The sequence below is a fragment of the Acanthisitta chloris genome, unplaced genomic scaffold, assembly GCF_000695815.1.
Source record: "Acanthisitta chloris isolate BGI_N310 unplaced genomic scaffold, ASM69581v1 scaffold8073, whole genome shotgun sequence".
NCBI lineage: Eukaryota > Metazoa > Chordata > Aves > Passeriformes > Acanthisittidae > Acanthisitta > Acanthisitta chloris.
Window position 1 is genome coordinate 67,860 of NW_008665389.1, and position 21,992 is coordinate 89,851.

A 21,992-nucleotide genomic window follows, 5' to 3' on the forward strand; every position below is an offset into this window, starting at 1 on the left:
CTGCTCCCTGATACAGCCCATTTATTTCCATCCCAGAAGAAACAAGTGAGAAACAGAGATAAGCAGCGCTGGTGGGTGATAAGAGCTGTTTACCGAGTTCCTTCTTTGTCCGAGAGGAATTTTAACATTTCTGCCACGATTTTAAACTCTGCCTTCATTCTTGCTGTTGCCAGGAGGGGTTGGGCTCTTGCACTGCCCTTCCTCAGAGTATCTGCAGGTTCCAGTATGGGCAGGCTTTGCCTTGGTGCTGTTTGCTGCACTAGATGCTGTGTGTCCACCCACTGGGCTAGAAGAGAAGAGTCCTACATCCAGGATCTATTCCTGCAGGCAAGGCTGTGCTGTCCTCACAACCCCAGAGAGTCCCATCCTGCCTGTGCCACCTCAGACCCCAACACATTCAGGCTGTTTGCTGAGAGAGACCAGCTTGTCCAGCTCCTTTGCTGGAGCTACACACCACTGGCAAGGACTCCCTTTGCCTTGTCTGCAGGCTGTCCCCCATCCCTGTTCCCTGGCTTTTTAGCTCTGCTTATGCTTTCCTGGTGTGGAGTCTGCTGGTTTCTCACAGCAGGGAGACCTCAGATCTCTTCAGAAAGCTGGGGTCACGCTCGTGGCTCTCTCCAGAGCCACTTGCACAGCACTAGTATTTCCAGCGTGATTTAGCTTATTGTTGGTGCCATTGCCATGATGAAAGGGCTGCGGGAGGTTCCAGAATGGCAGAGGCTGTGCTTTGCTAACCACAGTGTACAACAAGGGACTGCCTTGTCCCGGAGACCTTGCAGGTCAGTTGGGTTCACATCCTGCAGTATGTAGGCGGGCTGGGGCTGGAAGCATTCTTCTGCATCCCAAGCGAGGAGCCAGGTTCTCTGCTTGGTGTGTTGGATCCTGTTTGCTTCAGATTCCCCTTGTGTGTCTGTTTTCATCTGCAGAGAGAAGAGTGTGGGCGTGGGGTGGTGGATCTATTTGCACCATCCCCCTGCACCAGTGTGTGGGTAGGGATGTGGCCAGGGATGGGGGTTAGAGCCTCCTCTGAGGAGAGGACTAGCTGCCATGCCAAGAGCAGCATGTAAAAGCAGGCGTTGCAAAATAAAGCACATCCATCTTGTAACTTCATCACATGAAGCTCTGGCCTTGAGGAGAAGAAATTCTTCAGTCTGTTTTTGAGCTGTTGCTGCTTTGTACCATGTGAAGTCAATTCAAGGCAGGCTCCTTTCCAGCTAAATCTGACACCAGGAAATGTTCTTTTTCTCCCTATTTGCTTCCCAACATCCTGGCCCTGCTACAGGACAGCTCTGTGCGCAGCTCTGTGCTGAGCAGCCCTGCTGATGCTCCCCAGCTCGTGCCTCCCGCAGCAGCCTGGCTGGCTCCTGCTCTGCTTTCCTCCCTGTCCACAACCTACAGCTGCTTAACAGCTCCTTTATTTACCCTCCGTGCCCAAAGCTGGTCATGCTGTCAGCTTTCCTTGCTTCGTTGGGAAACACAACTTCCCTGAGTTTCTCCTCACCCATCCTCAGCTCCTGGATTCAAGTGATACTCCAGGATGTTTCTATCTGTTAGTAACAGCACCAAAATATCTTCAACCCTGGGTCCTCCCTGATGCTGGAGATCTCTCTCAATCACCAGGGCAGGTACTTGCATGAGACAAGCTTGCAGACATTTCTCTGGGATGAAAGCAAGATGGAAAGGCTCAGGAATGAAGACCGGATTTCCAAATAGTGATTGGCGTTAATTTATTCTTGCTTAAAAAAACCCCACTTGCCCACATTCTTGTCAAGTTGTGTGGAGCTGCACAGGCAGCAGCAGTTGTTGTTGCTGAAGCTTTGGTGGTGCTTAGTTGAGGCTTGTGTCTGGCCAGAGCCAAGCTATTGGGTTTCCCTTTGCAGGAGGTGCCACCCCACGTGGGCTGTGGCACTGTCTATGGTAAGGTGTGCGGCAGCCGATGCACTGAGCATCTCCAGGCTCTGCCACTCTTCATGAGTTAATGACTAACGAGCTGTTGCTGGCAGGAGCAGCTAGGCAGGCTGCCAGTCATGGCCCTGCTCCTCTCCAACACCCACTAGTTGTCCACCATGGCATCAGCACCCAGAGCACATTGTCCCTCCGGTCATTGCACGCGTGGGTGAGCGTTGACACGTGCGTCGTCTCACTTCGTGCCTCTCTGCTCTGAGTGTGGTGGGGGAATGCTGTTTTTTTCAATTTCATCTCACAGTTGAAATGTACATTTTTATATTAAATTTATACTACGGGGAATTATTTTTAATTATAGTGAGCTGGAAGATGATAAAATAAAGTTGAGTAAGTGAGACCTATGTGAAGAAGTCATGGAAACCTGATCATAGAAGTGGAAAGACACTCCTAGGACACTGGGTATTGTTCCCATGGAAGAACATATCCTAATGTAAAGAAAATTGTAATTAAAGTTGTTAATCTTCTGCTTTTAATGAGGGGAAAGGAAGGGAACTGAATATCTCAGGGGCAAGATCTTAAATTTTGTACAGTTTGCCCAGGGAGGTGGCAGAAACCTCATGCCTGGAGATGGTCAGGTTTTAATGATGCAAAGTTGTCCTGGCCTGGGGATATCACTGCTGAGTAGGCAGGCTACCTGTGTCATTTTCATACTTTGCTTTTCTGACTGGGAAAGGCACCTTCCAGTAGTACCTGCTTGCCTGGGATGGGGCCGGAGGGTGGGTGGGGTAAATCAGCTTCCTGACCCAGTCCTCACACTGCTGGGTCTGCGTGGTGTGAGCTGTGAGATGGTGGTGGCAGGAGTGACCGCTGGGGTCTAACTGATCATACATTGACTCTTTGTTATTACAAGTCTTGATTTATCTCATTCAGCCAAGGCCTCTGATGTTCTCCTGCCATCTCCCATCTCCTGGATGAGTTGTGTCTAGAGCAGGAAGGAGGCAGAAACCTGCACGCTGCCTTTTTCCCCATGGGAGTGCTCATGCTCCCAGCATTGCTGCTATCCAGGCATGGACTGTTGGGTTTGTTCCCCCTTTGAAGCTTGTGATCAATGTCCTGGAAGTTAAAATTCGGCTAAGAAGTCCTAAACTCCATTAGAATAACTATCTCTAATGCTGAATCTGGGACTCTGGAGCTATGAATTATACTTAACACCTTGTCGCTTATCGAGCTGCTCCTGATGGTATCGTGAAATGAGATGGAAACAGCAAGGACACCAGCAGCTTTGCTGGGGCAGAGTGCCCTTCCACGGTAGCTGATTAATTAAAGTATTCACATGAAATGGTGCCTTGATTATTTTGTAAGGTAACAGCCAGAGGCGATGCCGAGACTCTCTGACTGGACGCAAACCAGACGCTGGGGTGTGTGGGGGTCGCTGTGTGGTTTAGTTCTGATGAAAGGCAGGAAATGGGAAAATCTGGCAAATCTCCCTGGCTTGACTTAACGGAGCCTCTTGACTTTTGCTAGAGTGCAGTTTTTGTGCTGTAATGGCCAAATGGAAATTTAGACTCGAAGCTGGATCCGAGCGCTGGTATGCTTAGCTGGCTTGTACACAATGGTGAAAAAGAAGGAAAGGTGTTTGAAAATTCCAGCCCCTGGCTTTAACTGTTGCTTCCCTCTGAATTTCTTTGCCTTTCCATAGAGCAGAGAAACCTGCAATGGCTATGCTAACTTTTCCCTTGATTTTTCTGTGGTACCTTATTATTTCTGAGACATCTCCCTTCTGTTACCCAAGTGAAATCTTATCTCATTCCTCAGAATTCAGTGCTGCTTCATTAGTGCAAATTAATTCAGAATCCTGTGTGGTTGCTTTAAAATAGATACCATTGACCCAGCCTGTGGAAGAGCATTGAGTTTTCAGAAATAGAAGCCAATTTATCAGCATTCCCTTTAACCTCTTTTTCTTTGTCAGGGGGATGTTTTCAGCCAGGTTTGTCCTTTGCTGTTGCCCTGGTGAAGGGGTGTGATGATCAGAGGGATAGAAAACCTGTCCTGTGAGGAAAAGCTGAGACAATTGAGATTGTTCAGCCTGGGGAAGAGAAGGCTCTGGGGCGATCTTATCAGCACCTTATCGGACTTCAGAAGGGAGTCTACAAGAAGGCTGGAGAGGGAGTTTTTATGAGGGCCTGGAGTGACAGGACAAGGGAGAATGGCTTTAAACTGAAACAGGATAAGGTTAGATTGGTATTAAGAAGAAATTCTTTCTTATGAGGCTGGTGAGGCACTGGAGCAGGTTGCCCAGAGAAGTTGTGACTGCTCCATCCCTGGAAGTGTTCCGGGCCAGGCTGAATGGAGCTCTGAGCAACGTGGTCTGGCAGGTGGTGTCCCTGCCCATGGCAGAGGTGTTGGAGGTAGATGATCTTTATGGTCGCTTCCAACCCAAACCATTCTATAATTCTATGCTGTCCTTGCAGCCCTATAGATAAATGCTCAGGTTCAAACCTGTGAAGAAAGTATCACAGACCTCAAGCTGCAGGAACAGTGTCTTAAAAGTAGTGTTAAGAATAAGTGATATTTGTGTGAGTTAAGCTAATGGCTGTTGAATTGCAACCTGTGGGCTGTTCTTTCAGTTTTTCTTGTGCTTTCCTCCCCATACCGCCGAGCTGGGTGGTTAAAATGCCATTGTAGTGTGACTGTGGTTTTTGTAGCCTCCCTTAATTTAATTTAGCTTTATATGTTCAGACTATAATCAATTTTTATGCTACTTTAATAAGCAAATTTATGCTATCAGCATGCTAAAAGGACTTGTCATTCACAGCTTCCCAGTCAATCCACCATTTTCCATATTAGCCAAGCGCTCAGCTGTCCTAAATTCGGTAACAGCTCTGGAATTATGGGTGACATGTCAATCTGCACTGGGTGGGAGTGTGGCATTGCCTGTGCTGGGCCCTGGAAATATTCCTTGTGGTGCAGTAAAGGGACAAGCAATTGCATAGCCCCAGACACTGGGCAGTCTGACTCAGCTGGATTGCCAAGTGTTGCTGCAGCAAATATGGACTTTTATTTCCTCCCTGTAAAAGAGACAAATCTTGCATGAGAAAACACTTGAGCATAAGTCTCTGCAGGCCAACGGCTGACAGGAATTGCTTTGCTTTCTTATTTAAAGCGCAGCTCACTGAGGCATCTCCTCTTTTCCCTCTCTCCTCACTTTGCAGGAAGATTTGCCTTCACTGCAAGTGCTCCCAGGAAGAGCACATCGTAACAGTTATGCCTCTGGAGATGGAGAAGACAGTCACGAAGCTCATGTTTGACTTCCAAAGGAATTCAACTTCTGACGACGACTCGGGCTGTGCCTTGGAAGAGTATGCATGGGTCCCCCCCGGCCTGAAGCCTGAGCAGGTAATGATGGCACCATCCAGCTACCAGATATAAATTGTTTTAATATGTTCTTTGAAAATAGTTTCCCTGATTTTTCTTCTAGAGGTGCAAGCATTTGTTGCATATGGCTGGTTCTGGGTGCACTATTGAGACTTGCAGAGACAGATCTTGTCTGAATGCACAAATGGAATAAAATTACACATGATCCTTGCAGGACCTGTGGTTTTCTGCATCTGTAGATGTAATTGGTAATTGAGAGGGGGGAAACAAAATGCTTCCAGGATGGGATTTGTTGTGGTGTTTTAGGGAAAAGATACAGGCATATCTACTAATGTTTCACTGGGGAAAAAAAGCGATGGGACTCCAGTGTTCCCCAGGGATTCAGTGCTTGTGTTCTGCCCTCCTGGACTTCTCTGCTCTGCGGTAAGTCCAGGGCAGACAGTCAAAGCTGGTAGATTTCTCTGAAAAATGGGCCAAAGGCTTTGTGGTTTGGGTTTTTCAAGCATCATGTTTATGTCTTACTGGGAGGAATAGCTCAAGTGAAGCTCGAGTCTCTTGGTGCAGGAATTGAGCAGGACGGATTAGACCTCAGCGTGCTGTCTGTGCAGAGCACGCATTGATTCTGTGCCTCCCAGTTTACATGATTCCTTTGGTTTTTATGCTGGTCTTTTACATGTTCAGCTCAGAACTTAATTTACAGAGGAGATTGCAAAATGAGCTTAGCCCTGATAATTGCTATGGCAATCATTTTTAACTGTGTTAGGAGGCTGGGAGAGGGTGGAAAGCTTTCATTCTTACTGTTGTAGTTGCTGTCCTTAAATACTGTGTTTTCCTGAGCTTTTATTCAGACCGGCTTAGGCATTTCCTGAAATATTTTGGCACCACCCATAGGCTGTAAATATTATCTGTCTGATTAGAGAAAATCCAGTTGTTTGGTTCTTTTTTCTTGTCTTTATAAGCCTCACTCGGCGCTCGCTTGAAACTCCACAGCACCGTGTGTTTCGTTTGGTGCCATCCAACTGTGCAAATCAGGCAGCAGCCTTGTTTTCTGTCACCTTCCTTATGTCAGAGGCTCCCTTTGTGCCTCCCAGGAGGTAAAGGACACGGTGTGTGGAGAGATGCAGATGGTCCTGAAGTAGCTTTGCTGGTCCTTCATGCTGTGGGGACACAAACCAGTTGAGTTTGAGGAGTCCCATTGGTGGACCAGACCCAATCTGGTGCCACCTGCTTTCTGCTTCACCTTCTGTCCAGGCGTGTCGGTGGCTTCTGGAGCCCAAGCTGGTCCACATCCCTGTGGCTTTGGGTGGAAATACAGGTAGTTAGTGACAGATGGCACCTGACCAGGTAGGCATGGTCTCTGTTGAGTACAGAATTGGCATGGGCAGCAATTAAAAGCCACTTTCAGCATGGTGGTGACATATTCCAGAAGACCTGTGTGCATCTTTGATCCTGCAGGTGCTCTTTAAGAAACAGTGTGCCATCAGGGAGTTTGGGGTGTTCAGGAGAAAATAGAAGCCCATTAGCTCTATCAGTAGATACTGACATCTCATGCATTACCCAGGTTAATGTATTTTTAGGTTCTTCCAGCATCTATTTCTTGCAGGGGTCACGGTGCTCCTCGATACGAGCACCTTCTTTCTCATTATGCTCCTCAGTCTACGTCGCTGGGCCTGTTAGCAGATTTGCCACTTCAGACCTGTCTCTAATCACCATGGAGATGAAGAGCAGCCATAAGCAGAGCCAGAGACAAGCACTGAAATCCATTCAGCAAAGCTCATCCGCCAGCCCTTTTGTGACTTTTCACATTAGATGAGCCACTAAGGAGACAAAAACAAGGTGTGACTTCCCTGGGCTGTACCACAGCCACAATGCAGGGCTGGGGCTTGTCCCCAGGTGAAGAGCAGCACCCTGAATTTCATAGAACCATAGAAAGGTTTGGGTTGGAAGGGACCTCAAAGATCACCTGGTTCCAACCCCACCGTCAGGAGCAGGGATGCCACACACTAGATCAGGTTGCTCAAAGCCACATCCAGCCTGACCTTGAGCACTTCCAGAGGTGAGGAATTTCACTTCCAGAGATGCAGAATTTCTCCAGGAGTTAGGATGTGGCTGGGGTATAACAAGGCTGTGGTGCTCCTGTGTGCAGGAGGGGCTGTTTGCCTCCCATGGGGGTAGGAGGTTCCTCTGCAGTGGCTCACCAGAGCTGATCAAGGCTGCAGACAGACGTGTGGCTCTTTGGTCAGTGTGTCAGGTGTGTGCACGTGATGTGGAGCCTCTGCAAGGCTGTTGTCTGCCATGGAGCAGCTGGTGGGCTCTGCTCTGGCTGAGGACACTGCTGTCAGGCTGGGCTGAAAATACAGATTTGCAGGCAGGGAATTTTTCTCTGTCTTTCACTGTTTCGCTTTTGTATTTTTTGACATGAAACAGATGAAATGAAACCACTTTTTTTGCAATATTCTGCTTTATTAAAATCTCTATGCAGCATATGAACTGGGGAGGTAAGTGTTCCCCTGAAAGACTAATGCAATTTTCTTATTATACTTGGACGTCAGCCTTCCTGCCTCACTATTCTTGGGAGACAGCGTTCACATCTCGCTCAACACAGCAATTTACAGGATTTCAGGGGGGGAGGAGTTGGCCAACAAACATGACATTGGTTTTTGGCAGGTCAGTTCAGAATTTGGAGAGTCCCTTCAATCCACAGCTTAAATTACTAAGTACCATCTGAAAGGGAATCGATTCAAACCTACAAGGTCTCACTGGATTCCTGGACACTTATTCAGGCATCAGCTGCTCTGTGGTACCTGTCAGCTAGTGAAAATCATGTTGGTTACTCAATGCCCACTATTGAAGAGAAAAAGGCATTGGTCCAGTGTTCACAGATATTGATCCAGACACTTCAATGAGGAGCAGAGCTAGAAGTTACCTTTTGTATTGTGGCTCATCAGTGTGCAAGGCTACAAAGTGCTTTACTCAAAAGCAATAAATACATATTTCTGAATATGTTTATGACACAGGAATTAAGATAGTAATATAAAAATATTATACCACTGCATAAGGTATGATAAAAATTCCTCTGGAAAACTGGCTAAAATGTATGACAACCCTGTGCAAGAAAGAGGGATATAAACTGGAAGGACACTGGAAATGTTTTTTGTTGAGGAGCCTAGAAGAGCTTGGTTTGTCCAGCCTAGCAAATCAAAGGGTTATGATCACTTCTTATGCATTAGAGGAAGAAGAGCAGTTATTCAACCTCCAACTTTGGCACAAAAGCATAGATATAAACTGGCTCCAAATGCACTCAGGCAGGAAATTGGAAGAGATTTCAAACCATCAGAGGTGTAAGGCTCAGCGGCAACCTGCCAACAGAGAGCGATGGGTAAAAACCCAAGACTGAGCTCCATAAATTACAACATGATTAGAAAATATGGATTCTTGTAGTAGCAGCAGCTACACAGGATGGCCAAGAGGCTTCTGTGTGGTCTAATCCCACTTGGATTGGACCTCAATGAAAAGTCGTCATATGGCAGGAGAGAGACTTCTATTCTAGAAGACAGGGATGCAGATGGGAATGGCAGAGGTGGCTGTACAGAAGCTCAGGACATGGGCTTTGAGAAATACTTTGTTTTCCTGCCTGCATTTCAATGGTTGGCTAAAGAAATAAGTGTGAAAATCTTGAAATGGGCTGACACCAATAGAAATGTGTCCTCAGCAAAGCAAAATCCCAGACCGAGCTTGGCTGCAAAGTTGGGGGAAGGCAACTTTGGGAGCCAGTTTGTCTGCTGGGGCTGGCAGTCCAACAGCTGATCCTCCTTGCACTGGCATAAGTTTGAGGGCAGATGCTTAAAAATAAGTCCTTTTATGATGTGTTTTTCACATTTTTAGGCAAGACGTGTAAATACATGTGAATGTGCAGCAATGAATTCCTTGGGCCTGTGGTTTGGAGAAATCCAGAGGGGTTATAACATGCCAGCTTGAATTTCTGAATACAAGGGATTTTTGAGGATTTCTGTCTTTATTGTGTCTCAGTAATAGGAGCAGCTGGTTATGGGCAGAGGTTCCCAATTAAACAAAAGATGGGGTTCTACTTCAGCTGCGGTGCGGCTTTATGGCTCTGGCATGCCAACATTTGAGACCCTTGTATGTGCCATAAGACCTTAATTCCCCCTTGTTGTCAGCACAGTTACTCTGGTTGAGTCCCTTAAAAAGTTATGAAAATCTCATCTGGGCTAAAATTAGCAACATGAAGGTTCAGGGGACCACTTTCCTCTGAGTCTGGCGTTAGAGCTTGGACCTCAAGAGCTTTGCAGTGGTGTGAAACTCATAGCTGTCACAGGGAATTTATTCAGGTGCTAACGTACATGTTAATTCCTCTTCTGGATCTTTTGCAAGATCTGTAGGAAGGGCTTGAGTTATAAAACCTCCAGGCTTCATCAGTTACTGTTCAGGTCAGAAAGTGAGGAAAGGAGAGTGGAGATGAACCCACACTGAACATACATTTACACCTTACCTAAAGATACCCATTTTCACCACCCTGCTGTGGTAGAAAGTACATTATCTGGGCCAGGCATCTCTGGGGGGATGTGTCTCACTTGTGCCTATTGTGACACGGTCAAGTGCATTGTACCTTCTCATCCTTTCTTGAGCCCTCTCAGTTCAGCAAACTGTTTTACTCCCCAAGAGACTAAAGTCCTACATGTGGCAGGGAAGGAGTAAGACAGACCCAAGGAACCCTGTGCCCCAAGCCTGTGTAGTTAATGGGGAGCAAATAAGATAATTTATGACCTGGTAGAGAAAGGACAAAAGCCCCGTGAAGAGCTCTACCTTCCTGGTAGATCCTGATCCTAAGAGCAGTGCAGGGTGGATGGGGAGCTGAGGATGCTGAGGAGAAGCTGTAACTCATCTAACCCTGCTCCCAGAAGCTGCAGCTGCCTCTCATATTACCCCCTTACACACGTGCACACTGGAATATTTTACCCAAAAGCTGCATTTCAGCACATTTTTAAAAGCTCTCCAGTTTCACTTTGAGGTAGCGGTGAGTCCATCACCTCCCCAGTGAACTCTTTGGGTATCTAAATAGCCTGGCAGTTAGCGGCTCCTATTTCAAGGCTGGAGCTGTCTAAATCCAGCCTGCAGGCATCGGACTGTGCCGAATGCTTCCCAGCTGCTGCACGGAGTAGCAGTCCTGCACACAGAATGCTTTTTCCATGTGTGATGCCAGTGCTGCATGACTTGGGGGCTTAGGAGATCCTGGAGCTATTCCTTCTGCCCTGGAGTAGAGTGGAGGTGTGAGTGCATCCCGTGCTGAAAAAAAGCCAACATGACAAAGCCATGCGTCTGAGCTTTTGCTGCGTTTCTGTATCCTGGGGTGTTGGCCTGATTGTGGTGAGCCAATGGAAGCTGGTAAAATTACTTAATCCTTGAACGATCTTATTTTCAGGGAGGGAATCAACTGCTTTTGGTGGGCCAGGAAAACCAAACCACTCACCTGATGTGGTTCACTCGGTTCTGAAATTTGAAGCAGCTAGGTGGTGGTCAGCAGAGGTGAGAGGCAGGGGGGGAGGCAAGGAGTGGAAAAGGAAACAGACAAACCCTGGGCTACATAATATAAGCTTGTCCTGGAGCTTTATTCCAGTGTGCAGTTTGAGCTTTTCTGTGTTGCAGTGTTACACTCGTGTGCTGCCCTGTGCTTTAGAAATCCAAGAGCATTTCAAGTGGGATACCCAGGGGAGTGATCAGCGATGATCAATGCGACAGATGATCATTATCATTCCCAGTGCTCCAGGAGACCCTGAGCCCTGCAAAGAGCAGCTCTGCTGGTCAGGACCTCGCAGCACAGACCGCACTTGGATGCTGTTGAAAGGACTGATCTGGCTCCTTTTAATCCAAATTCAATTTCTGCTTAAAAAAGGAAAATCATGTCATACGCTTTCACAAGTCTAAAACGTGTGGATGTACGGCCTTCATTCAAATGTTCCTCTTTGATGCCAGCAGGAAGCAATGTTTCCGCGGGATCTCTTACAGACCAAGAGCTGCTCCAAAGGCTTGGCAGGAGTAGATGTCGTTCTCAACTGGGGAGCAGCAACGCTCAGACGCCTCGAGGAGCGTGTGGAGAGCCACAGAGTGTGCCAGAACAAATAGCACTTAGAAAAATTATTTTCCCTTTGTTCCCTGCCTTTGTCCCTGTGACTTAGGAGCGGGTTTCCAAGAGCAAACCCAGCATTGTGGGATGCCGGACTGCCCGGCGCCAGGGATTGCATCTGCCTCCCACCGTCGTGTGCTGGTACATGGGTATGCTCGTGGATCTGGGGGTGATACAGGTCTCCATCCAGCTGGGGCTTCAGGGTCTCGGGCTATCTGCATCCCTCCAGGGTGCGTGCCTAGCTGCATCACCATGCTTGGCAGACCCAGCCGGCAGTTCCCACTCTCCTCTCCGTTTCAGAGCATCTGGCCTTGCTGCAAGGATTGTTTTGCTTCAAGAAATAAGTAAGTGCTTTGTATCCTAATGGTCTTGGAAAAGGAGGACGTGCCAGACTCGGGCCAAAGCACACTGAACCCGTTTTCCAGGCTCACACATGGTGTCATCTGTGGAGCTCGTGTGTGAGCCAACATGTACGAGCACTTGCAACGTTTTGCAGACACGTTGGGAGGGTTATTTGCGTGTGGCTTGTTTGGGATTTTTCCCCTTTGCTTTTCCAAAAATGAGAGAAAAGGCATCAGATTCATTTCTCTGTCAATGTTAAGTGCTCAGTGTAAAAGATCACGAATGCCTGACGTGTGCTGTTCAGAAGCCGGCGCTGGGGAGGAGCAGGCAAGCCACAGGAGCAGCCTCACTCGCCCGGGCCAGCACAGGCTTGTCAGAGCCACTGGCATTCATTTCTCTGTCAATGTTAAGTGCTCAGTGTAAAAGATCACGAATGCCTGACGTGTGCTGTTCAGAAGCCGGCGCTGGGGAGGAGCAGGCAAGCCACAGGAGCAGCCTCACTCGCCCGGGCCAGCACAGGCTTGTCAGAGCCACTGGCGACCAAAGCCCAGGAGAGCACGCACGCAGCGAGCCGCGGGACGGAGCCACGACTGAGCACACACGTCAGTGTGCTGACAGCGCTCTGTGCTGCTGCGCTACATCCCCAGGTGGTGTGGTGCCCCAGCATGGTCCCAGGGGGAATGATGCTGTCCTGGGTGTGGGGGGATGTCGGAGAACACTGGTGTGTTGAACAGACTCCACTGCGTGTGATGATTTACAGCACTGTGCCTGAGCAGTGGTTGACCCAACAAGGTTCCCTTTTTGGAGACATCCGTGTTCCTCCTGCGACACACAGGCCAGCACGTCCTGCCCTTCTTTGCAAAAGCCTTGCAGATGGTTTTGCAGTTTGTTTGGTTTCATGAAAGCCAGGCGGGATTGCCCAGCTGGATGTGCCGGAGCCGTGAGGGCTGAGCAAGTCAGCACCCGCGCCAGGACACCGCGCGCTCCTTTGTAGTCCATCCCAGCGGAACAGTCATCCCAAACAGCCCGGTTTGGTGGGTGCTTGAGGAAGGGCTGTTGTACTCGGGGTGAGCATTCCCAAATGCTACTTCCCAACAGCAATTCATGGCTTTAATTCATTGATCAAAGGCATCCTTCATCAATAGCTCAAATTCACAGGATATTTGCAAGTTTTTCCTTCTAGGAGGTGTAAGACTTTGCTCACAGATATGTTCATGTGGGTTTTGTCTTTGGTCACCTCTGGGACTGCCAGGACAAGCTGCAGTCCTGCCTTTATTTAGCAGGGCTAGAGTAGGTTTGTAAACTGTCAAAGTTAAACTGGAAACACACCCCAAACTTAGGAAGACTGCAGAACACAAAGGCATTTGTAAACTAATGTAATTACTTTCCTCAGTGCCTTTGAATAAAGTTGGCTCCACTTTAAAGGCTTTTTCCTACCCTCATTTTACATTATGTTCTTTCCTTTCTCCTGGTTTCTTTCTAGTTTAATTTCTATCTCCCCCCCTGCCCCATGCCCCCTCCCATTTTATTAACTCCAAGCAGCTGTTAATTTCCAAAACATGTATCGGTTTTTGTTAGCAAAACTTGGCATTTAGACATTTTCCTTTGGAAGGTGAGAATAACACCCTGGGAAGATGGATATCTGCCGTGCCAGATTCTGGCACCACGGAGCACATCCCAGTGCCTGGGAGACCACCCTGGGGCAGAATGGGGCTTGCCCAGCTGGTCAGTGTGCCAAGGCACCAAGAGCCCACAGCGTTCAGCCATCCCCATGACATCCACAACCTCGTGATGTTGTCTTAAGCTTTATTTTAACTCAGCCTGATGTTTTCCTCTGGGGTGCTTCTCATCCAGATGTGAGCAGAGGTGAGAGCGAAGTAGGGAAACTAAGGATGAAACCCAGTCCAGCCCCACACAGCTCCTGTGTGTTAATGATGCTTGTTGGGATAATCATGGGCAGGGCAGATCTGTTGTAAAGGGAAATAGGAGGATGCAGAACTGCTGTGTTGTATGGCAGGAGTATTTAATAATAAAACAGTTACAGATACTGCACGGTTTAAAAGGGAAATGTTATCCATCTGGGCTCACTGCCCCACACTGTTATCCTTAGCTGGGTGCAGCTCATGTTGCAGAGCCTGTAAGGGCAGTGGGGAACCGTCCACTGGTGTGTGGTGGGTCTGGACCAGACCCTTTGGATGCAGTGGCCCTCCAAGGCTCACCAGCTGCAAGCCTTGTGCATGCTCCAAACTGGAGCTGGACGGAGGAGGAGTTACTTTAACATAAAACAGTGACCTTTTGTACAAAAACAAAGTGCAGAGTAAGCAGTTTTTGTTTTCCAGCAAGTTAAGATTTTCTGCAGGCCTTTTCCCTGGAAAGTCAAATTGATCTGAGAATCCCCTCTTCCTTCTTTATTTTTCCTTATTCCTCAGCACCACACTGGGCTGTGCCAGCCCAGCTGCCAGCTGCTCACTCACTGGGGCAGAAACGCTGTTGGCAGACAGCTGAGCACAGAGGCAGGGACACTGACAGCCTGGGACACTGTCTCTCCCAGCCTTGGCTCCCCAGGGAGATGGGAATGGGTGATGGATGCGAGAGTGTTATTTACATAAGCCTGGGTTAATGTCAGCCTGGGCAAGGGGTGCCCTTCTGCTCTTCATCTGCACTCTGGCTGGATCTCAAGATTGGAATGATTTCCCAGGTGAAAGGATCTGTGCATCCCTCTGGTTCAAGTTTGTCCCCAGGAGGGATGGTGGCTGGAGGAGGCCATTGGCTGGCATAAAGATATCTTCCCCATGAGATGTCCTGCAGGCGCTGGACAAGGACTGGCAGCTACTTCCACTCCATCCTCTCCATGAACACCCCTGCAGAAGGTCCCCTTGGCTGATGTGGATCCAAAGCAAACCCTTTCAGGTTATTTCAGGCAACAGAACACAGGTTGGAGCCTGTTATATTTATTTTGTTTTGCTTCTCAAACCGAATTGCCCATCCCTGCCGAGCTATGTTGCTGGTGTGATGGGAACCAGTTCCCGTGGACCTGCTGAGACTAAATGGAAAACTTCCCAGCGGAAGCAGGAGCAGAGCTAGGCATGTACATTCCTCCACGTTATGCTCCAGGAAGGCAGCACCCAAAGGAAGAACACCCATCCCTGCTTTTTGCCCAGGGTGAGCGTCTTAGGGCTCATTGCTTTAGGGACCACAACAGCCTGATGGAATTTGGCAGCTCTTCAAAAAAAGAAAGTGATTTATGGTCTCCAACAACTTCAAGGACTCAGTGGGCAAAAAAACTTCATTGCAAGAAATAAAAACACAAACTAACCAACGTGAGCAAAGCAAGCAGCCTGTCTGCATGTGGGGAGTTTGGCAGGAGAAGACAGCAGGAGTCTGTGCCGGCTGGGGGGGGACAGTGTGACAGCACGGAAACCTGGTAAAGGGTATGGCAGCCTGGGCATCACTGGGAGATTCTCAACTGCAAACTCTGCTACAGACCAGCTGCATGAACTCAGGGAGCTCACTTAATATCAGGATGCTGCAATTAGTCCACCCCAGTGTGTATATTTGCTACCTCGTGTATCACATCATGAGAATTTAAGTGTTTTTTAGTGGGCTTTGATGTCCCTGGATGAAGGATGCTCTATAAATGCAAAGTAAGTATTCTAATGTACGTAGTTTGTTTTCTTTTTAACATAACAAAATACTTCGCAGACATTCTTTCTTTGACAGTTTCCATAGCTGGTGGGTCTGTTTCTGCTGTGCCTTAGCAAAACAAATTTAGGGTTTTGCAGTGGCATATGTTCAGCATGTTCCTCAGCTTAGTGACATGAGCAGTTCCCTTGTCATCAGAACTGCAGAGTTATGGGTGGAAATCTGCTAAAAATCTCCCTTTCTGTAAAACCTGATGATGGGGAAAGGTGGATGGTGGCATTGGCTTGAGGAGGATTGAGAAAGGCACCGGATCAGCTCTTGCTCACACATAGCTCTGAATGAGAGCAGGGAGTGAGCTGAATGCAGGGCAATTGTTCCTGAATAACATGATTTTTAGATATTTATTCTGGAATAAAAGGGTATTTTTTTCCTGTAGAAGGTAACTCTGTATTTGAGCCACCCCCATCAGCCTGTGAGCCCGTGGGCGAGCTCCCCTGCCAGCCAGCCCTGGGTGACCTTCCTCTGTGTCCCTATCCCTCCCAATAACCCGCGGCAGCTTGTCATCCACAGATGCTGTGGGGTTGTGTGGGCAGAGAGGGCTTCTCTGGGGAGAACCAGCCCAGGTGGTGCTTTCTAGGCCAAAGTCCAAAGCATACAGCAAGGGAAAAAGCTGATCGGAAGTCACTGCAAAGGAAGCGTCGTTTGGGAAAAGCCCTGTGAAAGCTGCGGGCGGTGCAGCCGCTCCAAAATGAACTGCTGAGAGCTAAGGGAGCATCTCGGGGCTAATCCCACTGCAGCAAAGGCACTGGGAAAACAGCCTACATCTCTCTAGCCAAGAACAGATTTAAGGAAGCCATCCAGCCCTCTGCTCCTGCCCGAGCATCCAGAGGCATCTGGGGCTGCAGAGAATCCCAATCCCAGCCAAGCTTTCCCTTACCCTTACCTTCTCCTGGCTCTTCCCACGATGTGCAACATCACCGTGGCCATTTCGGAGTGGATCCTCAGCCAGTGAGTCCCCTCCCGGTGCTGGCCCGGCCCTGGAGTGCACGTCCCAGGTGTGGCAGTCGGAGCAGAGACGCTGGGGTTCAGGGTGTGCTTCCTCTCTGGGCTGCACCGGGCTCCCAGCGCCAGGCACGCCGTTCCCCTGCCTTTTTAATAGCCGATTTTAATTATATGCTCTGAGACAAAAGAGAAAAAACTAAGCCTTCCAACAGATTTTTATCTGCTGTTTATTTCCACAAATTGCTGCAGAAAAAAGCCCGGAGGGTTTTGATGGAGGTGGAGGCTGAGATAGCCAGCAACACAGAGGCTGTCGGGGCGCAGCCTTTTTAACCTGCCCTGCCGAGGCAGGGGCCGACACATCCCCACAGCAGGCACAACATGCTAACGCTATGGAGGCTGACCGAGCAAACGGTAACGCTGCCTCGCCGGGGCTGACACCTTCTTCCTCGGAGGAGGAAAGGCAACAAACCCAAAGCAGCTCCTATGGCTGTGTTTCCCTGCTCAAAATCTTTGGGAAGACCCAGCACCTTCTGCCTCGGGGGTTGGCTGCTGGCTGGGCATGGGGACACGGGCTCTGCCGGGGAACACCACTGCAGTCCTGTCTCTTGCTCCATAGGTGCATCAGTACTACAGCTGCCTGCCTGAGGATAAGGTCCCCTACGTCAACAGCCCGGGAGAGAAATCTCGCATAAAGCAACTTTTGCACCAGCTGCCGCCACACGACAATGAGGTCAGTATCCAAAAATTGTCCTTGGACATCAACAGGGCTGTGGGTGGGGAGTGGACGCACTTGTGGGATGCATGGCTCATCCTTTCTCAACTCCTTTTGCTTTTCAGGGGGATTTACTTGGAGTTTGGTCATGTTGCTATTTAAGTTGCTATATTTTTGCTATATCTGCTCCCTGTTTGGATGGTGTTGGAGGTGGGGAGCTGTTTGTTTCTAAACTTACCAATTTGTAAGTCATCTTTCTTCAGTTCTCTGAAATGAAAGCATTTTCTCAGCCGTTGAAGTCCAAAGTCCCATGAAAAATGGCTTGTAATGCTGTTGAGATCAGCTAGAGCCAGATCTGAAGTTGCAAAAGCCTTTTGCCAGGTGCTGCTTCCAACTCACCTTGGGAGTGGGAGTGAGTGTGCCAAGGAGGGGATTCACTTGGGTTGAGCCTTGTGAACTGGGAGAGCCTGGCAAGCCTGAGGTTGAGTCAAGACCAGTCAGAGCACATAAACCTTCTTACGTCTCGCAAGAAGGATGTGAGACAGCAAAAAGGGTCTGGTCTTAGACGTCCTGATCTCACCAGTGAGAACAGTGGCTTTTGGTAACCCGCAAAATTTCCCTGTGTAAACAAAAAGCATTATTTTCATGCTGCTTTCTGAAGAAGCCGCTCTGGAAAATACATGTAGGTAACTTGTTTGATCTAGGTCAGATTTTAACAAGTTTGCCTGCGTGTGGCTGTGTGCCACGGGCACAGCGTGGCACTGCCAGTGCGGGGGGAGCTCCAGGCACCAGGAAGGGGCTTCTTCCCATACAACCTTGGGCCCCAACCTGCCTGCCTGCTTCCCTGGCAGCAGCTGGAAACCCACAGCCTCTGACAGCCAAAAAAATGAGGGAATAAATACACACAAATGCTGCTGCTGCAGCCAGTGTTGATGAAGGTCGGACCTGTGAGTCTGCATGTATTTTCTGCAAATTGGCAGATTTTGCATCCAGTTTCCCCTTGTGCTCGGTTTCACTCCTTTGAACGTTCAAGGTGTGTTGGTTGCTCACATGAATAACCCTGCTCAGCTCCATGAGCCTGCCCTCCCAAAGTAACGGAGGTTGGATTGGGCACTGGTGCTACATGTGGTCACCTTGGCTTTTCAGTCATATTCTCCATAGAGATGCAACCAGCCAAGAGCTAAGCCTGAAGGATGAAAACAGCCAGGAAAACCTCAGAGTTTTATAAGCTCTGGGGAAATTGCATCATTCATTGTTTGTATCCTTTTATTTTACGTACTTCCTTATTAACCTTCCAGTGCAGTGGTTTTGCAAATGTGCAGACCTGACCCTGTGCTGGAAGAATAGTTCACAAGGCACTGGAATTCCATCATTTGCACAGGGAAAAGGGGCTGTCCTCTAGAAGTGCCAGTGGAATATTTTGAAGACCTCTGCCATAGGAGGATGGTAGAGAAAGCAGGAAAACCATCAGTCTGATTGCTGGTCTGCGTAGAACTCCAAGAACCCAACTTCTAAGACTTTTCTACAAACTGAGCACTCGAAAAACAACCTTGCTCCTGCCCTTTCTTTTCATGGCTACCTCTTGAAATTCTGACCAAACCTCAGGTGACTGAAGCCCAGACACCTGCATTTCTCCAACCTCCCTCAATCAAAGGGCAGAGTTTATTTGCATATGCCCAGTGCAGGGGTTTGCAGGGCCCATGGGACTGAGCCTTGCTGTCCAGAGAGCCAAGTACATCATTAACACTGAGCATCACTTGTGTGTTTTAGGTCCGCTATTGCAATTCATTGGATGAGGAGGAGAAGAGGGAGCTCAAACTCTTCAGCAACCAAAGGAAGAGGGAAAATTTAGGAAGAGGCAATGTTCGGCCATTCCCTGTAACCATGACAGGAGCCATCTGTGAGCAGGTGGGTAGCAGGTGATGAACTGGCACTTGAATCAGCCAAGTTAAGTGAAGCACCTCTCCTATGAAGACAAGCTGAGAGAGCTGAGATTGTTCAGCCTGGAGAAGAGAAGGCTTCAGGAAGACCTTAGAGCCCTTTAGTACCTAAATACAAGAGAGCTGGAGAGGGACTTTTTACAAGAGCATGTAGTGATAGGGGGGTGGCTTTAAACTGAAACAGGGTAGGTTTAGATTGGATATTAGAAAGAAATACTTTCCTGTGAGATTGGTGAGGCACTAGCACAGGCCGCCCAGAGAAGTTGTGGCTGCCCTGTCGGGGTGGCTTTAAACTGAAACAGGGTAGGTTTAGATTGGATATTAGAAAGAAATACTTTCCTGTGAGATTGGTGAGGCACTAGCACAGGCCGCCCAGAGAAGTTGTGGCTGCCCTGTCCCTGGAAGTGTTTGAAGCCAGGTTGGATGGAGCTTTGAGCTACCTGGTCTAGTAGATGGGCAGAGGTGTTGGAACGAGATGATCTTTAAGGTTCCATCCAACTCAAACCATTCTATGATTTTATGAAGGTTACAGGAGAAGCATTCACATGACTCCACTAGGTACGAGCGCTGGGGTCTGTTTGGGCACGTTCAAGAGCACCCTGCAATATTTGATGTGGAGTACTCAGTTCAGCTCCTGCATTGTGCAGGGGAGAGGTTGTGAAAGCAGCTGGCTGGTGATGGGCAGCAATGGGCTCACCCACACCCCAATTAATCACCGGGTTTTCTGACAGTGTGGTGGCCAAATCAACGGAGGAGACATGGCTGTCTTCGCCTCACGAGCGGGACACGGTGTTTGCTGGCACCCTCCCTGCTTCATCTGCAGTGTCTGCAACGAGCTGCTGGTCGACTTGATCTACTTCTACCAAGATGGGAAGATCTACTGCGGCAGGCACCACGCCGAGTGCCTCAAGCCCCGCTGCGCCGCATGCGACGAGGTAAGAGTCAGCTCACCCTGGCATCTCCCACGGCTGCTGCTGTCCCTGGGGGTGGCACAAGGGGGTTCTCCTTGCTGACTGACTGGGTGGCATTTCCCCTCCATCCACCCTGGCCTCTACGTGGAGGCATGCACACAAAATATGATGGCTTGTCTTTGCCGAGGGTTCAAGCAAGCTTTTCCTGAGGTTTCAGGTATTTTTAGTTGCAGTCTGCCTAGGACTGTTCTGAGATAGGTCCTTGTCTACATGCAGGGAGCTGGGGGTGTTCCATGTTTCCAGTAACAGCACAACCTCTGTACTGTGTTATTTTAACCCAGCTGGGTGTGGTGGTCCTCTCTTCTCCTCCATTCCCCCAGAAGAAGCCTCTGGTGGGATGAGTGCTGTGTTTTCTACAAGTTGGTCCTGTCTGAGTACATGCTGAGCTGAAATAGGCTTGAAGAGAGGCGATTAAGGGTCTATAGGAAGCTGAACAAATGGAATACAAAACGAATATAGAAAACCATCCAGAGTCGCCTCTGAGCTCTTCTTGAGTGTCAATCTCTGTTTAAGAGGCTGGTGAAGGAAATTGTTCTGGTTTTTAAAGTTATGAAAACCATGGTGTGGAAAACCATATGTACTATAAAATACCACGTCCCATCTTTTTAAGCATGTAATAGTAAATATCCAAGGCTATACACACTTCAGATATAAAGAACATTGACGTATGTATCCAATTAAATTTGTAGCATTACCAGTAAAAAAATAATCCCTAACCATTCAACTGGCCCTATTTCTTTGTGGCTTAGGCTGGGAAATTTTTTTCACGTACTTTTTATCCCTGCAAATTCTCATTTAAGTCTTTCATTCAGCTCCTTCTTTAACATGTTTTTCTTCCCCTGAAACATCCAGTGCTAATTGTGAGAAAGGGTAATTCGGGGTAAGAGGATCTACAGGGGAAAAGCTTTTGGTGTGCCCTGTGCCAGGACAGAGAACCACAGAGCAGAGCTGGGGCTGCTTGTTGCCTTGGCTTGGCTTTGGGAGTTGAGATGGGGTGGGGATGGGAAGCAGAGACAGCAAGAAATCATCCACTGAAAACATTTTAGATGTTTGCTTCACCAGCCATCCTTAACAGTGCCTCAGTTTCCCCACTGTTATAATGACTGTGATCACTTTAATAAGCACACAGGCTGGGGTAGCCGATGGTGAGGAGCCAGGGAGCTCCATCTTCTCTTGCTTCAGAGAGCTGCCACTTCTCCGTGTGTTTTTGCTCATCCTTTGTGCTCAGGTCCCTGTTTCAGAGATGGGTAAATGTGTTGCAGTAAGTGGCTGCTCTGTTCTTCAGAAGTCCACCAGATCGATAGGTTGTATATAAGCGTGTTTATTACCCTGATCGACCCCTCCTGCTGATGGATGAGTTTATGAGCACATTACTGCAGCTCTGCCTTAACACTTTGTAGCCTGGACACTGACACACTCCTGAGGAATTTGCATTCTAATGGATTTTCCTAAGAAATGATGGGTGTCCCTGCTGCAAGCCAAACCATGGGAGTTTCCCATGCAGGACTAGAGGGGATAGCTGTAAAACTTGGAGGTTGTATGAGCAAAGGGACACAACTGCCATGCATAGGCAGAAAACATGAAGGTTGGTATCCACATCCCAGGTCCTCTTTCTGTCTGACTCTTCTCCACATTTGTGTTTGCCCTTCCAGATCATTTTTGCCGACGAGTGCACCGAGGCCGAGGGGCGGCACTGGCACATGAAGCACTTCTGCTGCTTCGAGTGTGAGACAGTGCTGGGGGGGCAGAGGTACATCATGAAGGATGGCAGACCCTACTGCTGCAGCTGCTTTGAGTCCCTGTACGCTGAGTACTGCGACACCTGTGCCCAGCACATCGGTATGTGGTGCTGCTGTGGGTGGGCAGTGGGGCCAAACCTCCACTTGGAGGTTGTTTTTGCCAACAGGAGATGTTGCATTAAACCTTTGACAACACTATGGGCAGGACTGCCTGTGGCTGGG

General features: G+C 48.6%; 1 protein-coding gene across 1 annotated transcript in view; it reads left to right on the forward strand.

The window, feature by feature from the left end:
- Nucleotides 1-5,124: 5,124 nt before the first annotated feature.
- PRICKLE2 (prickle homolog 2 (Drosophila)) overlaps nt 5,125-21,992 on the forward strand; it is a gene marked incomplete at its 3' end in the record, with an annotated part of 31,302 nt that continues 14,434 nt past the window's right edge. The window contains exons 1-5 of the mRNA XM_009071732.1: nt 5,125-5,301; nt 17,025-17,138; nt 18,891-19,028; nt 19,792-19,995; nt 21,684-21,870. Coding sequence (XP_009069980.1) covers nt 5,170-5,301; nt 17,025-17,138; nt 18,891-19,028; nt 19,792-19,995; nt 21,684-21,870 — 775 coding nt within the window. The remainder of the gene's footprint in view (nt 5,302-17,024; nt 17,139-18,890; nt 19,029-19,791; nt 19,996-21,683; nt 21,871-21,992) is intronic.